General features: G+C 50.3%; 1 protein-coding gene and 1 pseudogene across 11 annotated transcripts; both read right to left on the bottom strand.

Annotated features, from left to right (window-relative positions):
• Positions 1–20,870, bottom strand: part of LOC101123072 (myeloid-associated differentiation marker-like) — a 115,468-nt pseudogene that overhangs the window by 73,096 nt on the left and 21,502 nt on the right.
• On the bottom strand, positions 9,969–17,678 carry LOC105603087 (myeloid-associated differentiation marker-like). Of its 11 annotated transcripts, none has more exons than XM_060401602.1 (4): positions 17,633–17,678; positions 16,762–16,839; positions 13,374–13,421; positions 9,969–12,255 (listed from the first exon to the last, which is right to left on the bottom strand). In XM_060401602.1, the coding sequence occupies exon 4, from the start codon at positions 12,106–12,108 to the stop codon at positions 11,122–11,124; it is 987 nt and encodes a 328-aa protein (XP_060257585.1). In that variant the 5' UTR covers positions 12,109–12,255; positions 13,374–13,421; positions 16,762–16,839; positions 17,633–17,678; the 3' UTR covers positions 9,969–11,121. The 11 variants fall into 11 exon arrangements, with proteins under 11 accessions (XP_060257585.1, XP_060257584.1, XP_042091598.1 ...); XM_060401601.1 differs by having other exon boundaries at positions 13,374–16,236; XM_042235664.1 differs by lacking the exon at positions 16,762–16,839.

A 20,870-nucleotide genomic window follows, 5' to 3' on the forward strand; every position in this document is an offset into this window, starting at 1 on the left:
CTGGCTCTGGACATCAGCACATGCAGCTTGATTTGCTGCAGATCAAGGGCTGCAAACTAGTTCGCACTGCAGGTGGACTCTTGATGTGCTCAGTTTTCCATCACAGTGTTTTCATGAAAAAATGATGTAGAATCACTAGTATTACTATTTCTTTCCCTAAGGGCTTGGAAGTGGCAGAGTTTTAATTTCGCGTGAAAATTCAGACTCTCAGCTCCTTTGGAAGCCTCAGGAGGTCTGGTGTCACCGGGCTGTGTGTCCTTGAGGGGCTGGGGTGGCTGGAGCTGATGTGGCTATGCCCTCTATATTGTTTTCCATTCATATCTTCGTGTAGTCTTCTATATTTCTCTTATTCTCCTGTATGATTGACATAAAGCAAGTCTATGATCATCTCACATGTCCTGATTTCTTCTCTTGGGCATGACCAGGCTTCCTGCCTGCTCACAGGAACGTCCACCCCTCCATCCAGGGAGCATCTGTGCTCTCAACCTCATGTACAGTCTTCAACACATTTCACATGTTCTGAAATATGTAGACATGTGTGTACATAAATGCACATGTTTTTAGGGCATATCTGTATTGTTTTTCCATTTTATACACGAGAGTGTGTCATGCACAGGGCCTCCTCCTTTTCCACCACCCCCGACAGGTGCAGCTGGTCCTCTCCAGGGGCCCTGGTCCTCTCCATCCCCTTTACTCATTTCCTTCCCTCCTGGCTCCTGTGGGCATTTGGACTGACTCCCCTTCTCTAGATCAGTGGACCCTCCCCTGTGAGACTCAGACACTGGGGGACACAGGAAATGACAAGGGGACCTGGGATCCATGTGACCAGCATGCTCTAGAGTAGGTCAGCTAGCTTTTCTGGTAATTTATAAAAATATGAGACTATATTTTCCAACTTTTTATTTATTTTTATTTCCTAGGGCTGTTGCATAAGGTTACCATGAGCTTGGTGGTTTAATACAAGAGAGATTTCTTCTCTCACAGTTCTGGAGGTCAGAAGTCTGAAATCGAGGTGCCAGCAGGGCTGTGCTGCCTGTGATGCTCCAAGAGGGTCCGTCCTTGCCTCCTTTAGCTTCTGGAGGCCCCTTGTCTTGTAGCCCCACCTTAACTCCATCTCTGTCTTCATGTGCTCATCTTCTCTCAACTCTGTGTGTGTAAATCTCTGCGTCCTTTCTCTTGTAAAGACACCAGTCACTGGACTGTGGTCCCACCCTCCATCCAGGATGATCTCCATCCCCAAATCTCTAATTAAGTATGTTTGCCTCACCATGCTTCTATATAATGCCACGTTCTGAGGTTCTGAGTAGACATGAGTTTCAGGAGGACCCTCTTCAAGCCATTACAGTTCTCTTTCCTATCTCCCTGTCTTTTTTTCACGGTGTCTTTTTCTAATGTGTTTATCATTAGTGTATTTGTTTATCAAAGTGTATTTGTTTGCTGAGTATTTCATATTGGTGTGTATTCACTGGAGTTCCTGGGACTCATAGCAGGTTGATCCTTCATGTACTTTGTCACTAAACTGTGACCCCCCCTCCCCCCTTACAGGACTCGCTTTTCTGGGAGGGTCCTGACACCTTAGTTGGAAGCTTCACCCAGAATAACTGCATTTGCTTCTGCTCAGGACCCTCCAGGCCAAACCCCTGTTGGGTGCCAATTGTGTTAATTTCCAGGTTGGCATTGTTTGACCTCAGAGGTCATGTATATTTAGGCCCATTTCACTGGAAATGAAGACTTAGATTTTGCTTCTCTTGTGGAGGCTTAAAAAAAAAATCCACAACTCCTGTCAAGGTGGATATTAGCCTTGACCTTTCCTCTTGCTGAAGGGCGTGGTTTTCCTTGTCTACTCTAGCTCTGAGGTTGTGAACAATGTGGTCCTGGCTTTAGGGAAGTGTCTCACCTACAACTCCTTACTTTCTGCCACCCCAAACCTCATTCCTGACCCAAGTGGGCATATAGACCAGCCTTCAGCTGGCCAGGCTCAATTCTCTCTTCTCCCTCCTCCCACACACAAGCAGCAGTCACATCCACTCTGCCAATGAAACTTCATGAGATCCTCGAGCAAATCATATAACCCAAAACTCTTCCTCACTTCTTTGCTTTGTTAACCTTTTTTTATGTCCTTTAAGACATGACTTTAAATCACCTCCTCCAGGAGGTCTTCCTTGATTCCACCAACTCCATCTCCGATTGCTTCCAGAGTGACACTTCTGTGAAGTAATCTGAAGTGGGCAGCTCCTGGGTCTCATGTGAGCACAACAGGTGAGGTGGGAGGGAGGGAGGTGTTGCAGGAGCAGCAGACAGGGCTCAGTGTAGATGGACCTGGACACCAGAGACACAAGTAGGATCTTAGCTGTAAGTGATGAGGCCCCACTGACATTCTCTAAGGAGGGGCTGATCCATCAGAGGCCCACTCTGGAACTGACACGCTGGCTGTAGGAGGAAAATGGAATGGCGGCCGGCCAAGAAGCTGGGTGGCCAGTTTGGAGGTTGATTCCACAGTCCAGGTATGTGATGATGGGCCTTGAGCAAAGACCCTTCAAGGGTGGAGGGCAGCAGCAGATTTACGAAATATTTGAGAGCAAACATTCAGCTGGTCTTGATGAGGGGAGGGGCCACGATGACAGACACTCGATGCCCTGGGGGCAGCTGTAACCTCACCTCTCCCTTCTGCTCCCTTGACATCTCAGGCTCTGTCCCAGGTGCTCCCTGCGCCCCGCCCCTCCCTCTGGGCACAACCCACTGAGAGCTCTGGGAAGGGAGGCTAAGGAAGGGGGAACCAGCTGGAGCTCAGGGAGGCAGCCTGGGCTCCTGCCTCTATGTTTCCTTGAGGCCCTTCCAGATACACGTGCTGTTCCTCCACCTGCACCTGAGGCCCGGCTCGTGTGCTTCTAGAGGGAGGAAGTTTATTAAGAAATGGCTCTCTGCCCGCAATTCACCAGGAACCGTTGCTGGAGTGATGGTCCCCCTGCTCCTCAGCCTCCCATCCCTCCTTTTCTCCCTCCTCCTCCTCCTCCTCTCCCATTGTCTGAGGGTCTCAGGTCCTCAGGACTCCAGCCTCGACCGCCTCTTCTCCGTTTACCTTCTAGTCCTTATCCAGTCAGATGGCTTTAAGTGTTGTAGGCACTGGACAGAGAGCAGAGAATGGAACCAATAGTTTCTTCCCTCACGAATCCTACTTATCTAGATGGATAATATGCAAACCAATCCATAATCGCATGTTATCTGGTAATAAATATAATGACAAGGGGAAAACAGGTGAAGAGGCAGTTATTGGAATGTGGGGAGTGGATAACACTGCTCCATGGATGTGACATTTAAGCAGATGCTGAATGAAGTAAATAGGCTGAATGATGACAACTCCGCAATTCCTGCCTCCAGAGCTGATCTCTGCTGAGTGCTAGAGTCTTATCCAGCTATCTCCTGAGTGCTCTCTCTGAATCATGCATGGCACCTCACACTCAACATGTCCAGTCCCACCTCTTGAACCTCCCGGCCCCAAAACACACTGATCCTCTCTCATCTTTCTCATTCAGTCAATGGCTGCACCTTCACAGATGCTCTTCACAAAATACTTGTGAATCCACCCTCTCTTCTTCATCTCTAGAGTCACCACCTGGTCCAGACCCATCCATCCCCTTACCTGCTCTGCCATAAGCTTCCTGCTAATGACTCTGTTTCCATTCTTTACCCCAATGTCTGCTTTGGAGTGAACTTAACTAAGAACACTTTTCAGGCTTCTCTTTGCTCCCTCAGGATGAAACACACATTCCAAAATATCACCTCCAAAGCCCTGTAAGCTCACACCTCTTTCTACCTCTTCTGCTTCTTTGTCTCCTTCCCTCCAGCCCCTGAGAACTTCTCCCAATTCCTCTTTGTCATCTCAAGGCCTTCCCACTGACATGTCTACACGTCCCCCAACCCTAAACTGAGACCAGAACTCTGGAACATGGCAGTCATGTGCTCAGTCAATGCCACTCTAAGCCTCAGTTTCATCATCCAGAAAATAGAAATAATTAGCACCTGCTTTTAGACATGATTGCTCTTGATTAGACCTGCAGAGAACATCTCTGGCAACTTAAGCAGAGAACAACTGTACTAGGGAGCTGCTGGATAGCTTAGAGAATTATTTGGATGGGACCAGGCTCGGACATAGGCTCAGACCAGGAAGGCAGGAGCTGGGCAGCCAGGGCACAGCCGAGGGCAGCTAGACCAGGCACCGTGGCCATCGGAAGCACATGCTGGATGCTGCTGCAGGCCCCGCAGAAGGAGATGATCTGACTGTGTCTGTTTGTCACCTGCTCCTTAGGTGTGTGTCCAAGCCCAGGTGTGTCAGGTTAATTATTTACCTGCCCTTTTATGTTTCTTATTGAAGTTCAGGCCCAGTCTCCCCGCAAGACTCAATATAGGGGGGAGTTCACATTCTCAGTGATTCTCCTTCATGGAGATGTCCATTATACACAATCATGATGTTAGGAGATTAAATGAGATAACGCAAAACCCACTGATTCTGTAACATTTCCGCTAAAGACAGAAAGAACAGAATGTAACCTGGTCAGGAGTTTCAACCTGGATCCTGAGGCTGTAGGTAATATTCATAATCGTATATTATAAAGTCATATTCATTCAACAATACCCGCTTGTGTCAGCCCAGTTCAGTGTTGGGATATATTCATGAGTGAAAGATGCAAATGCTCTACCTGGTGTGTCTATATTGTAGTATTTATGTTTGAGCCTCATAGTTTACTTGAAGCTGAATGTAGAGCTTTGCATTCTATTTTACAATAGGTCATAATAATATACACATAACATATTGGGCCTGTTCCACAAAAATATAACAGCTTCTTATAAATGGGCTAGGGACTCTGTCCCCCTATTTGCTTGATGATACAGAACACCGTTTCCTTACATGCCTATAAGAAGCAACTTCTTGACACCAAGAACAAAGCTTAAAACAAGTTTGTGGAGTTGGAAGAGGAGAAAGCAGGGGTACCAGGGTCCTGTGGTGGGGGGAAGAGGTTGAGATGATGGAGGGATCTGGGTCTCTGCCAGCCTCTGCAGGGTCCAGGGACAGAATATTCTGGAATCCCTCCTTCCTCCTGAAGCACCAGAAAGAAACACAAGCTCCTTCTTCTTAGGGATTAGCATAAGAAGTGGTCCCAGACTAGCAATGAGAGTGTTACTGGGGGCAGTGGTCTGGGCTGATGGGCAGCTGGCCCTGGCTCAGCAGGGACGTGGACAACTGCAGTCACCAGGTGGCCTGAGGGATGGGATGCCTCTGGCATCAGTGGACAGCTGGGAGGCCGAGGGGCAGGTGGGCTGCAGCTGGGGCCAGGGGAGTGCCTTCCCTTGGCTGTAGTGCTGAGAGGGTGTCATTTGTCCTAAGGCTTGTCAGGGCCAATGCAGGGAGGCGAGGATGCCCAGAGGGAGCCCCGCTCCGTGAGCTGCCCAGATGGATGGTTTCTGAGAACTCTGTTGCCTGAGGAAGCTCACTCTTCTTCCAGACAAAGCGCTGGAGGGATTTATGGAAACAGATGCTGGTTGGAGTGGGGGTGAGGAGATGGGCTTGAACGGAGCTCCTGTCATCACTGTCCAAGCCCCGGTCAGAAGCAGATTCAGAAAAGAGCAACTGGAGCAAACCCCCACCCTCCCAGCCTGGCTCCACAAGAGACCTCAGGTTACAGCTCACAGGTTCTGTCGGCTGAGAAAGGGTCCCTGAGGCCTTGGGGTGCAGCGGGGCTGCTGTGGACACAACAGTTACAAGAGGTCACACGTGTCGTGCTCACCTCAGGTCGAGCTCTGCTGTGGATTCCTTTGCTCCTCCCAGCAGCCCCTGAACTCTGCACTCAGTGTCCCCATTTTCACAGGCACAGAGAGGTCAACTGGCCAAGATCACACAGAGAGGAAGTGGCAGAGCTGGGATTTGAACCTAGATACTTGGTTCAAGATCTTAAACTCTCCCTGGTTTTGGCATTGTACCTTAGACCCAAGAGGAATGGAATAGCCATTTCTTCAGCAACAACAGTCTGACTAGGTGACTTATTTCTATTTCATCTTCAGAAATATAGTTACTGTCATCCCCATTTTATCGATCTTGAACTGAGGCCCCAAAACTACATTATATCTTTTGCTCAAGGTTACACAGTTTCTCCTTGTCAGAACCTGGAATTCAAGTCTGGCTTCCTGCAAAACTCAGCGGGTACTAGAACCTCAGGAAAGGCTGAGCCTTTTCCCTCTTCTCTTGGGCCCAGGAATAATCTCTGGGCTCCTGTCTGTCCTGGTCTAACTGCAGTGCCCCAGGCAGAGGTCCTGCAACAGTGCCCTCATCTCAGCCAGACCACTTCCTGCTGACAAGCCAGCCAGAAAATGCCAGAGAGAGCATGGAGACCGTAGACACTGCCTTCTCCTCAGCTCATCTGCCTCCCTACAGCCACCTTGAGACAGGAGACAAACACACAGACAAGGGCCAGGATTGGCATCCTTCACTGGTTCCCAGGGCAGATAACCAGGTGCCTGATGCCCCAGGAGAGAAGAAATCCTCTTCTCTCCACTCAAAGGTAAATTAGGGAAGGCTATCTGCATGATTATTCCAAGAAGCTGCTCCAGAGCCAGAGAATGGGAACATCTGTGTCCCAGGCTCTATTCTGGATGCGGCTCAGGCCACAGTCTTGGAGGGTGGGGGCGTCAGCTGGAGTCACGCTGCCTGGAGGAGGCTCTGGCTGGCCGGCTGAGGAGGGAGCCTCTGACCATTGCCTCGGGAGACAGAGAGCCCAGGCCAGGCAGGGAGCAAGGAGGGCCTGAGGCTTGGGCACTGTGGGGCTTCTCCATCAACTGTGTGTGCAAAGGGGCTGGGGGAGTCCTGGTCATAGCAGCTGGACTTGGGGGCCACAGCAGCTGGGCTTGGGGGCCACAGCTCCCCCTCCCCAGCCCCTGGACCCAAAGCACCTCCCTTCCCTCTGCCCTTGGAGACAGGCTTGTATGGGCGTCTCTCAGCTCCTCCCCCAGCCTGTCCATCAAAGTTGCAGGGAACATGGAAACCATCTGCCAACCACCCCTCCCCGGACCCTTCTTCTCCAGTTGGTATATTTTTCAAACTTAAATTTTATTTTCCTGGAAACGTAATATATTTACATGGTTCAAAATAAAAAATATTCTTTTAAAAGCCATGTATTGAGAAACCTCACTTCTACCTGTGGCTCCATCTACTCTCTTCAGTTCCTCTTCCTGATTAAGACCAGGCATCTGCTCCACTGAACTCATGGGGGACCTTTCTGTGTTTCTTAAAGCAAACCAATCATCTACAGATACTTTTATTTTTATTGTATTTCTCTCCCTATTATACATTTTAAAATAGCATACTGTATATCTTACTGTTTTTATTCTGTATATAGTGGAGCTATTCTTTATCATTATTTGAGAGCATCCTCATTTTTTTCCAGCTGTTTAGTATTCCTTCTTCTGTCTACACCATAGTTTATTAACCACCACCCTAAAGATGAGCATATGAATCACTTCCAATCATTCCAATCTTATTTTCAAATGAGATCTTCAGTGGGAATTTGATTCAAGCCAGATTGCTCTGGTTAGAGAAAATGCGGGGTGGGCCAACACCCTACTTGCAACCCCACCTTCTCACTAGAAACCAAGGTCTCCAGAGGACATAGCTTAAAAACCATGATTTTAGCCTAATTTTCCTATTTTATAAATGGGAAACTGGAGCTCAGATCAGTGATGAGACTCATCCATGCTCATGTTTCATTGGAGCCAATCTGAGGAGTATAACTGGGGAGACAGTCTGTCAGGAAGCTCTGAGGCCTGTCCTGGAGAAGTAAGAAGGAGGGCAGGATGTATGTGATTGGGGACACACAGCTTGGTATAGGTTACTGCTCTTCATGAGGACCAGATACCTTGGGTAATTGTTTTACTGCTTTTCTGAATATGGGAAGATGCAAAAAACTGGGCTCATAAAAAAATTCTCCTGAAAATATCTAACTATCTGAGGTCTGGTTCTCACACTTGTCCCAGAGCACAAAGTACTTTATCCTGATTTTCACCCTGAATTCCTTCCAGGTGGATTGTAGATCAGCGACTGCAGTGGCTCATGGCTTGTTTCTCTTTTTCAAAAGCATATGTTTTTATTTATGTATGTGGCTAGGCTGGGTCCTAGTTGCAGTATGCGGGATCTAGTTGCCCAACCAGGGATCAAACCCGGGGCCCCTGCGTTGGGAGTGCAGAGTCTTAGGCACTGGACCACCAAGGAAGTCCTGGCTTGATTCTTGTAGAACAGGGTGGTCGGCAACATTCTTTATTACACAACTCCCTCTGTTTCTGTCTTAATTTCAGCCAAGGTTTAGGAGACATTTTTCACCAATTTGTCTCAGGGTGCTAGGAATGCTCATTCCCAGGTCAGCTGGGGATTTCACTGATAGGCCACTCACATGCTATTACTCACCCTGTCCTGGCAACAGTAGCTCAAAGACGGCTGGACCACCTGTCTTACAAGTCTTACCAGTCTCTCAGTTCCAGGAGATGGTTCCCACTTGTTGCTTCTTCTCATATCTAGAATCACACTACTACAATCATGGATCTTGGAGAACTATATATTATATTTCATTTCAAGTAGCCTGTGCTCATGTATGCTTAGTAGCTAAGTCGTGTCCAGCTCTTTGAGACCTCATGGACTGCAGCCCTCCAGTCTCCTCTGTCCATGGGGATTCTCCAGGCAAGAATCCTGGAGTGGGTTGCCATGCCCTCCTCCAGGGGATCTTCCCAACCCAGAGATGGAACCCAGGTCTCCAGCATTGCAGGCAGACTCTTTACCAACTGAGCCTCCAGGGAAGCAGGAGAGCACTGGAGCAGGAGCCTCTCCCTCCTCCAAAGGGTCTTCCCACCACAGGAATCGAACCAGGGTCTCCTGCACTGCCGGCCTGTTCAAGTAGCCTAGTTATCTTATTTTTTTCATCACTGACTCAAGAAACAAGAATCTTGTAAGATGGGCAGAACACAAGTAATACATCTAGTGACCCCAGTAAGGTAAGTAAGGTAAGTAAGTAAGCAGTGTTATCTTCTAAGAAGTTCCATGGCTTCAGCTAGAAAAATTGATCTCTATGGTGGAGCAGATATTTCTGCTCTTTAGGAGGTCGGATAATGCACAATGCACACTAGCAAGGAAGGAAGAGGCCCAAATGGGCAGAGAAACATTTTATTTGCAAACTTTTCTTCTCTTGCCTTAAAATTTGAATTTTATTTCATTCCCTCTTAAGATTTGCCTGCCATAGGATGACCTTCTGGGAGCCCTCCCTCTCCACCCCCTACCAATGGGTGAAGGTCACACGCTTCATCCCAGGACAGGAGTGAGTGGCAGCAGAGGGGCTCCTTCCCCTCCCCTCCCCCGCAGCTCTGCTTGCAGGCCCCTCTGGTCCTGGTGATGCTAGGATGCTGGGCTCTGAAGCTTTGTAATTGACGACAGGAGGCTTGTGGGACCTTCACAGCCACCAGTTACTGTGAAGGCCTGCTGATCTCAATGCAAGGGAGCACAAGGGCACACACACGTACACACATGTGCACTGAGCATGCACACAAGCACACCCCTTTATAGCAAGGCATCCAGATGCTGTCATGGCCCCTTTAACAGCTAGGGGACAGGATACTGGGCACTGGGGTGGGGCCCAACATCTAGTGTCACAGGCTGGGCCACACCCCCTGGCTCTAGTCTAGGCCTGGGTGGGGAGTCAGTGGGAGGGGCGCCCAGAGACCTCTGTTTGGGTGAGGGTGGAAATTGACTTGGACTCACCTGAGCTTTAGGCAAATTTGCAGCAAGTAGAGTATGAGGATTCTGTTTTGTTTTGCTTGCTTTCTTTTCTTTCATGTTTATATTGAGGTTGAAAAGGTTATTATGAATGTGGGAGATTAGAAAAAGCCATTCTCTATGATTGTCAGCAGTGCTGATAGGAATAAGAAGCTTCAGAAAATCTTTTTAAATTGTGCACATTTATATAGTTCAAATGATGCCTGAGTCCCAGAGAAGCAGGAAGCAACATCAAAAAGCAACTCACATAGAAAAACACACGTATGTGTCCCCTCACGTTCAAACAATACAGCTCCTTTGACAATGGAAGCAGCAATCCCATCCCCTACAAACCAGCTGCCCAAGAAAATTTGAAACTTTCTCTTGAAGAACAGAGTCACTCAGTAGTTTGTGGCCTGCAGACCAGATGAAAAAAATGGAAAACAAAACACCCAGACAAACTACAGCGTTAAGGTTGGCAGCGTCCATGCTCTTCTCCCTGCAGAGGCAGGATCTGCTGTTTTGATCACTGAGTCAGGGGGACCACATCGCTGCCCCTCACAAACACTGCAGACAGGTGTCTTCAAGAACCTGGGGTTCCTCACCAGCTCTTTTTTTTTTTTTATTCCCCAGAGAGTATTTGCGATGGAAGGCATTTACCCCTGGCTTCCTCTAAGATGCCCTCTAAGCAATGGATGTTTTGTGAGCTTGCAAAAATTCTGGAGCCAATCTCTTGGAGGACTGAGCACCAAGTGGGGCACAGCAACCCAGAGTATCTCATGCAAGAATCTCACCCACTAGAGATTATTGACCTTCAGAGGTTTTTTTTAACTTAAAGGGGAGGTGCACTATACAGTTGCTCCACTGGGAGAAAAAAAAGCTCAATCCCTTCCTACCCGCCCACACCCCGTAAACTCCCCCAACCACACCAGTAAGGCACTGCCAGGCGGACAGACACGCTTTGGCAATGAGGCCCCTCCGGAGGCTCAGGGTGTGAACAGCTGCACAGAGGGCTGTGCGCTGTGGAGTCAGCACCTTAGGAGGTGAGAGGGGGTGGTGGGCAGAGAAGGAAGGAGTCTCAGGTCCTGATGGATCAGAAGAAGGAAGATGGGGGGAGGTGGTCAGGACACAGGAGATGAGAAAGCCAAGGATGAATGGAAGAGGGGCAAAAAACAAAAAATATAATAAAGATGAGAGAAGCAAGAGAAAGACACAAAACAGGATGTGGGCAACAAAAGAAGAAGGAGACACTGCAGAAGGAGGGAAGGAAACATAAAGAGAGTGGGATGAATGGGGAAGGATGTGAGGAGGGAGAGAGGGGAGCCAGGAAGAGGACATCACAGGATGTCTTCACTCTGTGAAGACACCGGATGGGATTGGCCAGAATCAGGAGCCCTGGAGACATTCTCAGTCCCTACAGAAACCTGGCGGGCCCAGTACCCCAGGTCCACCACGTAAACCAGCAGGTTGATGGCTGTCAGGATGGCCACAGCCAGGCACTGGTCCCAGGCGCACATGTCGTAGGAGAGCCCATCAACACAGCTCATGTCCATGAACCGCTGGGGGAGTCCACCGAGCTCCTCGCTGAACTGGTAGAGCGGCCAGAGGACCAGAGCGCTGATGTAGAGGAGGACGGAGAGCAGGCTGAGCACTAGCTGGAAAATGGAGAAGGGCCTGGGCGGCATGTATTCCCATTCAGCCAGGCCCAGCAGGAGGACCACAGCTGCCAGGATGAAGCAGATGGAGTACACGGCCACACACCACTCCAGGGCCGGCTGGTGCAGGTACAGGGAGGTGCTGCTGAGGAAGGCGAAGATGACACCAGCCACGAAGGTCTCCAGCACCTTCAGCAGGGCCCGCATGGTGTGCACATAGAAGAAGATCCTCTTGAGCTCATAACAATCCCACAACCCTGCCACTTCTATGACATACAGCACAGACGCGATGCAGGAGAAAGCAGTGGCGGCGATGGCCCGGTCCCGGTAAGGACCATCAGGCAGGAACTGGACGTAGGTGATGGAGTAGAGGATGGAGGCCGAGAGGCAGATGAGGGCAGCGTAGCAGGTGTAGGTGACGCTGACGTTGTGCCAGAAGAAAGGAAATTCAGAATCGAGCCTGCATAACTCGACTACGGTAATGATGAAGGTCATGGCGAAACAGACGCACCAGAAGGACATGGCCCAGTTACCTATGGCCCCTCTCCCAAAGCCCATGTCGGCCACAAGCGAGAAGGCCACGCAGGTGGAGAAGAGCTGCGGCAGGCGGAGGCAGCAGCACGTGGCAAGCACGGCACCACCATCTGGGGATGTCCGCTGGGTGCACATGGTGCTGTGATGGTCAGGAAGGTCACGGTCACCAGTACAGCAGTGGTCTTCTCTGAGGACCCACCAGAGAAAGATCCAGTTCCGGAGGTGGACTGTGTCAGATGCCTGGAAAAGGCTCAGGGTCCCATGAGGGCTGAGGCTCAGGACCTGTGGAGTTAGAAGACTCAGACACTTGAGTGACAGAACAGCCGCTCCAAATGGTTCTCTCCATCCATCGCCCTTGGCCTTGTCAGGAGAATTCTCTTATCTCAAACCTCACAGCTGGGTTGGGTCAGGCCTCAACCCTGAATATTTTTTACATCTCTTTGGGCTGCGTCCCATTATCCATAGAGACACAAGGTAGGATGGTCCTTAACTGCAACCCCAAACCTTCAATCCTGTGAAAACTGAACAAGAATTTTAAAAAATTCATTTCGTAGCAGAATTTGACCTGAACAGATCTGGGATAATTTATGATCTTCATTGATTTTATGTATTATGAGTGCTCAAAAGTGCAGGTGTAGAAACACTAATGTGTTTGATTACAAGGAACTCCCAGACCCCAGTGGGACATTGTGTCATATAGAATAGATGTGCCATGTCACTTGTCTGAAACTGAAAAATTTTGAATTCTGGAGCATATCTGACCTAAGGGTTTCAGAAAAGAGACTGTGGATTATACTGCTAAGCCCATTTAATAGATGAGAAAACTAAGGCTCAAGGAATCAAATGCTTTCATTTGATCCATGCATGACCAGGAAGAGGGAACTCAGAAAACACAGCTAAAGCTGTGGGTTTGAGCACTTTGCTCTACAGCCCACATGTCAGCAGGGTCCATGGGTTGGAGGCCAGGACCAAGGCTTGGGGCTCTGGGACCCAGGATCCACCCTCACGGCCCTCGGCCTCCTTCCACAGCAACCTGAAGATACGCGTGTCCCGGCCTGTCCTCCCTGTAGCATCACTAGCAGGAGCTGCCGTCTGAGGGACACAGCGCCCCCCCGGAGGAGAGAAGCTCCAGGGGTGAACAGGGAGGAGCCATGGGGTGAGAGCAAGGCCGTGGGGACCAGATGACGTGGGAAGTAGGAAGTGTTCTGAATTCCCACCCCCCCATTTTGCCTTAACATGTGACTCTTCCCCACTGGGGAAAGGAAACCCTCACCCAGCATGACTCTGGGGTGGTACCATGAGGAACCACAGAATAAGCTGACGACATCATGTTTGATTTTTTTTAGCTTCAAAGCTGCCATCCAGGTAAGAGGCCAGAAAAATCTAGAAAGTAGTCCTACCTGAGTGAGGATTTTCCTGGCCTGGGAGACTGGTTAGAGGCTTCCAATCTGGGAACCAAGGGATTGGAAATGAACGAGAATGCTGTGTCTGATGCTGATGGGGGCCTTTCAGGCCATCCCGGGGAGAAGGTGAGGATGGACAGGTGATCAGCTCCCTTTTAAGAGCAGGAGCTGAAAGAGGAGGCCCCTACAGGACCCCTGTGAGGAGACAGTCCTGAGAATGCTCCCGGGACTGGGAGGGGTGGGCAGAGTGGAGATGACAGTGGGTCAGAGGGGGCGGGGATTCCAGAGTCCCAGGGGCCCTGAGGCAGCCCAGTAGGGGTCTTCTGACCCAGAAGAGATGCAGGCATGGAGCCAACCTTCCCATGGAGGAGGGGCCTGGACTGGAACTGAGACAGGAGAACAGGGGCCTGAAGGGGCTTTAGGGCTGTGACAGGGACACGTGGCCAGAGTGGCAGGGACCCTGGAGACCATGGAATTGCCCAGGTCACCTGCCCAAGGCAGTCCCGCCAGCCAGGGCTGCAGTCCTGCTCACACAGGGGCTCCTCCAGGGTCCAGTGTGTGGGGAGTGTGGCCCCTCCCAGCCCACCCCCTCCTCAGGGACAGCTGCCCTGTTTCCAAGGGACTATTTGCTGAGAGGCCCCCAGGGAGGAAGGGCCAGCACCCTGAGCCCCAGCCAGCTTCCTGCCATCAGGGGATTATTATATCACCTTTGCTGATAATAAACCCTGGGACAAGCTGAGGCTGAAAGAGAAACACAGAGCAAACCTGAGAACCTCCCTGGCCTCACAAAGCTCCCTGAGCCCCAATTGCCAGTGGAGCCCTGGAGCCTGCGGGCCTCCCAGTGGGCACTGCCAGTGTGGGGAGGGGCACTGCTATGAGGGAGGGAAGGAGTGTCATGCTCTCTGTACCCCAGCTTGATCCCAGTTTTATTAGTTGAACTCACCCTGAGATTCCATCTAAGACTAAGAGACAACTTGAATGCTTTGAATCCATTGAATGCATCAGAGAGAGCATATGGAGAAGAGGAGGCCTGGGGGCTCCAACCATGTTACCCTGGGTCAGGCCTGTGCCCTCTCTGGGCCTCAGTTCCCCCACCTGGAAAGCAGGAAGTGGAAGTTTGTCTGAGTCTCCCAGAAGCCCCTCTTCCTCTCTGTGAGCCTGGACGTGGTGCCCCTGATAGAGCACAGCCTGGATGTGGCTGAGCCCTGCCTGCCCGGCAGCCAGGTGTGTGGACTGGAAGATGGTGAGCCGGGAAAGTCATGACCGGAACAGAGGAAGGAAGGAGGAGGTGCCAGAAGGGCAGAGAAGGAGGAGGGGAGATGGACACTCAGAGTGACAAGGAGTAGAGCCTTCATAGCTGGGTGATCATGGCAAGCTACTCAATAGAACCTCAGTTTCCCCCCTGTTCAATGTCTCTATACCTACTCTGGGTCAATTAAATGAATAAAAGCATGTGACGGGTTCACCAGAGGGCCTGTCACATGGAACCCTCAATCCGTGCCAGCTACCTCCCTGCCCCCCTCACAGAGGACCCAGAAGGCCCTGCCCCACTCTGCACATCAGCACGTGCAGCTTGATTTGCTGCAGATCAGGGGCTGCAGGCCAGTGTGCACTGCAGGGGGACTCTCGATGTGCTCAGTTTTCCAACACAGTGTTTTCATGAAAAATGATGTAGAATCACTAGCATTACTGTTTCTTCCCTGAGTGTTTGGTGGCTGCACATGGTTTTAATTTCACATGAAAATTCGGATTACAGCTCCTTTTCAAGCCTCAGGAGACATAGTGTCACCTGGTTTGGTACCCTTGGCAGTGGGGTTGCTGGAGACAAGCAGCTGCTAGCCTCTTTTCTTTATATTGTTTTCCATTCTCATCTCTGTTCAGTATTCTCTATATTTCTCTCATTCTCATGGATAATTGACATAAAGCAGGACTATGATCATCTCTCCTGTGACTGGTTTCCTGTCTTCGGCATGGCCAGGCTTCCTGCCTGCTCATAGGAGCGTCCACCCCTCCATCCAGGGAGCATCCTCAGCCTCAACCCCAGCCTTCAGTACATTTCAAATGCTGTAAAATCACGTGTAGACATGTGTGTACACACAGGCATACATGTTTGCAGGGAGTATCTGTACCCTTTTTCCTGTTTTGTAAACATGAGACCACGTCTTCCCACAGCATCTTGCTTTCCCACCACCCCAGACAGGTGCAGCTGGTCCTCTCCAGGGATCCTGGTGCTCTCCATCCCCTTATTTCCTTCCCTCCTGGCTCCTTGGGCATCAGTGGACCCTCCCTTTTGTGTCTCCGACACTGGGGGACACAGGACGTGACAATGGATCCTGGGGTCCATGTGACCGCCATGCTCTAGGGCAGCAGGTCAGCAAGTTTTTCTGAGAATTTTTTTTAAAAATATGACAAAGAATATATTTTTCATTTCTGGAAATTAAATCTGGTTTCCTAGATCAGCAACAAATTCTCGCAAGCCTTGCGGCTCAAAACAGCAGAAATGTGTTCTCTCACAGTTCTGTAGATCAGCGTTTTGAAACAAGGTGTCAGCAGGGCAGTGCTGTCTCTGATGCCCCAGGGGAGGGTCCCGCTTTGCCTCTTTAGCTTCTGGAGGCCCCTTAGCTTGTCCCATGTTACTGAACTCTGGCTTGTCTGGTCATCTCTCAAGAAGCCAAATACCGAGAGATGAATGCTGGGCTTTGTCTGGGACGAGGTGCCGCTTCTCCTCTGTGAACACAATCAGCACTCACGTCTGTGCGTCAGCCCATGTTGGACGGTGGTTTGAAAATAATACTAATGAACATTTCCACCTTTTTTGTGGATCAACTTGGAGGATTTGGTTTTTTCCAGTTCAGTAGGTCTGAGGTGAGAAAAAGATTATATGAAGAGTCAGCCACTGACTCTTCTCCTGTGCTGAAACCTCTTGCAGGGAATCGTATCAGTGGAAATGCACACCTGGGGCGCCCCCACCCCACCCCACCGCCAGGGGACACACTCTAGCCAAATCGAGTGATCTGTCACGTCTTAAAAGGAGAGACTGCTTCAGACCTCCTTTCCTCCTCACTCTGTGGTGACGCTAAGGCTGTGCCCCGCCAACACGCTAGAACCCCTCCTCCTTCCAGGGACTGGAGTCGGGGGAGGGGGCGCAGATGCCGTGGCAGCGCCTGCCTCGGGCATCAGGACTGGAGCCCCAGAGCTGGGGCAGATTCATTTCCCTAGAAAGCTGACCCCCTCTTCTCCCTCCCTTGCCTGCAGACTCCTCTGTGAATGTGGCAGGCTTTTCACAGTTTCATTTCCTTTTTGCCTTTAATTTAGTGCCCTTGTTGGAAGAATCCTTATTATGGAGTAACAGGAAGACCTGCCCATGGAGTTCCCTCCCACTTACCAGATCTTGACAAAAGAGCTCCAACTGCAAAATACTGGAATCATTTAGATATCCATGCAAGAACCAATGTCTTTACAACTGAAAACATACACGGGCGAGGTTGTATTAAAAGTAGAAAACGATTTTTTTTCTTGATTACAGGGTCATACTGTTAGGGGAAGCACACTGACACAACCACCCACCCCGGCCAGGAACCCTAGTAACCACTTGTATGAGCTGTTTTACGACAGGAGGAACTCCTCCAACCCAGGAGTTCGGGAAAGGTCAAAAGGAGATACCACGTGTCCGACTACCTTTGGCAATCCTTTTCTCTGGCATCCATCTTGGATGAACAAGGCGTGCACCACCAGGAAGGACTCTGAGTCAGATTGATTGGCTATGGACGACCCAGAAACTAATCCCATCACCATAAAACCCAAGACTGTGAGCCATATCTCAGAGCTGTTCTCCTGGGTTCCCTTACCCTCCTGCTCTCGGCCCCGCCGCCCTTTCCCAATAAAAATCTCTTGCTTTGTTCGCACATGTGTCTCCTCGGACAATTCATTCTGAGTGTTAGACAAGAGCCCAGTTTGGGGCCCTGGAGAGGGTTCCTCTTCCTGCAACAATACCTCTAGTTTTGCCCATCTGCCAAGATGCATGCCAGTGGACTTGTAGAAGGGATGGATGTAGGTGCCCTCCCCACCACTTCACTGGCTCCCCCAGAACAGATTTAAAACAAACAAGCAATTCTTTCTTGGGAAGAGACTGGTAGAGTCACAGACAAGCCGTTCCCACTTCTGCAGTCTCCAACTGGCCCCAAAGTTCCAAACAGCAAGGAATATACATCAACAGGTGAGAAGGGGGACTCCTGGGACCCGCACCCTCTACTCACTCAGTCGAGAGCTCGGTGCTCCTTCAGAGGCCGCTTTCCTTCTCTTAACAGAAAGTAAAAGCACACTGTGAGCAAGGCGTGGGGAGGGCCAGGCAAGTTCCTGAAACTAGCAGTTCAGCAGCTGCTGGAAAAGACCTATAGATCCTCGCTGGGACTAGCTGGCACTCCACTCCTCCTTGGGACTAGCTGGCACTCTTCCCAGTGGCACTCTGCTCCTTGCTCCAGGAAGAAAGGGAGGGGCTGGAGACGTGGGGACCTATGTCGCTGGACGTTAAACATTGTCCCCCAAGTCAGGCCCAGCTGCTTGTCACTGAAGAAGCCAATACAGAGAGCTAAGTCTTCGGTTTAAGAAAAGCAGCTTTATCTTAAGGAAGCCGGCGAGAAGGTGTTTTACTGCCCAGAAGAATCAACTCCCAGCACAGCAAGGCTCAGCCGGGATTTATACAAGGAGGGAAGCAGGAAATGGCTGCAGGCTGCATGCCGGGGGTGCATTGTGCTTTTGTTTTGGGGGACTTTACAGTAACCACCAGAAGCCTTTTCGGGCTGAGAATGTAAGTGTGCTCCTTACTTTGTTCAGATCAGCACATCAGTTCGAGGGGTCAGTGGTTGTATATTTTCTAGAGAAAAAAAGATTGAGGCAGAAACAGCTTAACTGGCCAAGTAAAACTGACACCAGAACAGCAAACTCTATGTAAGTATTCATACGCCTTTGGCTGAGAAACAAGCAAGGTTACAGTCCGGTGCCGGTGACCTGCCTGACCACCATGCTCATCATGTGCCCGTCCTCAGGCCTGGGCACCAAGCCCATCGTGGGCTTCCTCCTCCACTGGGGCAGCTGCTCTCCACCTGTGTGCCCTTCTCGCTGGGGGCCAGTGAGGACACTCTGAAGGGGGACGTAATTAACTGGCGCATGTTCATCTGGTGCATCTGCTTCACCGTGACCCTCACCGTGTTCATAGGGGAGATTTGTGGGCTCTGCTCCCGCCTCCCCTTCTCCTGGGACGGCTTTCTCTGCGCCCACGCCTTTTACTTCTCCATCTCCTGCCTCTGAACGTCCATCATCCTCGGCACCACCTGCATCAAGTTCTCGTCTCCAGGCTCCACCGGAAACTGGGTCATCACTGCCACTGCATTCGCCTTCGTGGCAGCTGTACTCTAAGCCACTGAAGCGTTCTGCATCATATCCAGCCTGGAGGCATGGTCGGTTTCAGGCAGCCTTCCCAGGCCTGCTCAGGAGGCCAGAGGACTATGCTGACTGGCTCATCACTGCCTTCATCAGCAGCCAGTATCAGCCAGTATCAGCATGTATCAGCCAGTATCAGCCAGTATCATCATGCCAGTATCAGCACCAGCCAGCCCTACATTCATGGTTGTGTACTTCATATGCTTCCTTCTGGAAGGAGCTGTGACTTCATAGTGAAGGGGTTTGATTGAGTCAAAGACAAAAGCTCTGTTCCCTACCTGTGTCCTGTCTGAGCAGAGGGTGCTCTCTGTGCTCCTCTGCCCTAGTGCTCTGGTCCTCTGTCAGCTCCACCAGTTCAACAAGAAGCTGGATGGGCAGCCCCAGCGGTCCAGTGACGTGAGCTGCAGCAACAGACGCACCTGCTCGGTGTGCGCCGGGGACCAGCGGCTGGCTGTGGCCGTCCTATCCAGCTGCTGCTTGATGAGGCCGACACTGAGCACCTGGCCTGTGAGGCTATTGTAGGCTCTTGTAGGGACTAAGAGTCTTGAAGACTGCTGTCTGCAGTGTTGGTGAAGGGCAGTGAGGTGGCCGTCCTGCCTTAATGATCAAAACAGCAGGTCCTGCCTCTGCAGGGAGAAGGGCATCGCCACTGCCAGCATTAAAGGGGATGTTAGTCTGGGTGTTTTATTTTTCTTTAAATTTTGTTGTCCCAAGAGTAAAAATTACTGGGCAACTATATTTTTACATGGAAAATTTCCTTTCAAAACTTTGTTGATGGGTGGTGTTGGATGGGTGGGCACTGCTGATGCCACCATCGAGGAAACTGTGTTGCTTGAGTTTGTGCTGCACAGACATGTGTTTCTATGTGTCAGCTGTTTTCTGATGCTGCTGCCTGCTTCTCCAGGACCCACACATAATATGATCTAGATAAATGTAAATATACATGGATTTTTTAATTCTCTGGAATTTCTGGATACCATCAACCCTGCTATCAACCATAGATGAAGCCTTGCCCTTTCTCCTACAAATGTAATGCTCTTTTTTATCCTCAACCCAAAGATAAAAGGAAAAACCCACAAACCCAACATACGCTAATTGCCTCAAATTTTCTCCGAGCTGGGAAGGATGGAGCAGATTCACGAAAGCCCTCATCTCTGGGAGCCCTTCCCAATGTCTCCCCACTTTCGTCTTTCCCCGGGCCCTGGGGGCATGGCCCAGCCCAAGACAACTAGCAGTTGTGTCCCCAACACTAGACCTTCTGTCCCCTTAGCTCTTAAAGGGTCCCACCCTAGATGACTGTATTTAAAGCTGTTGTCCCTGCGTGCATGCCCAGTGTGTGTGTGTGCCTGTGTGTGTGCCTGTATGTCTGTGCTCACACATGTATTGGGAGCAGCAGCCTTTATAATAACTGGCGGCCAGGAAGCCACCGAGACTGTTCTCAGTCTCCTGTTCCCAGCCGCAAAGCCTCAGAGCCCAGCAGCCTGGTGTCAGCAGGACCAGAGGGGCCCCAGGCCAGCAGAGCTGTGGGGGAGGGGCAGGGAAGGCCCCCACTGCTGCCCCTCGCTCCTGTACTGGATGAAGCATGAGTTCTTCACCCGGGGGTGGGTGGGGTGGATGGAGAGGGCTCCAGGAGGTGGGTCCCATGACAGTCAAATCTTAAGAAGCAATGAAATAACATTTAATAATATTTTAAGGCAAGACAAGAAAACTTTAAACAAAGTTTCTCTCTGCCTCTCTTGACCTCCACCCTGCCCTGAAGTGTGCAGTGTGCGTCTGCAGTATGTGTTAACCAGACCTTCCAAAGGGCAAAAATACCTGACCCAATAGAAAGATCCATTTTCGTTCTTCTAACCCCAGCCTTGTGACTTTATATGACACTGCCTCCCTAAGACCTTAGTAATGTCACTAGCCATATTACTCGTAGTCTGCCATTTTACAAGACTGTTGTTTCTTGCACTAACAAATGTGTTATTGAGCTTCTGATAAAAATAATAATGACCAGGTGACCTAATATACAGTTTTATAAGATCCATGAGTATAATAAGGTGACTCGAG

Source organism: Ovis aries, chromosome 18 (assembly GCF_016772045.2).
Source record: "Ovis aries strain OAR_USU_Benz2616 breed Rambouillet chromosome 18, ARS-UI_Ramb_v3.0, whole genome shotgun sequence".
Lineage (NCBI taxonomy): Eukaryota > Metazoa > Chordata > Mammalia > Artiodactyla > Bovidae > Ovis > Ovis aries.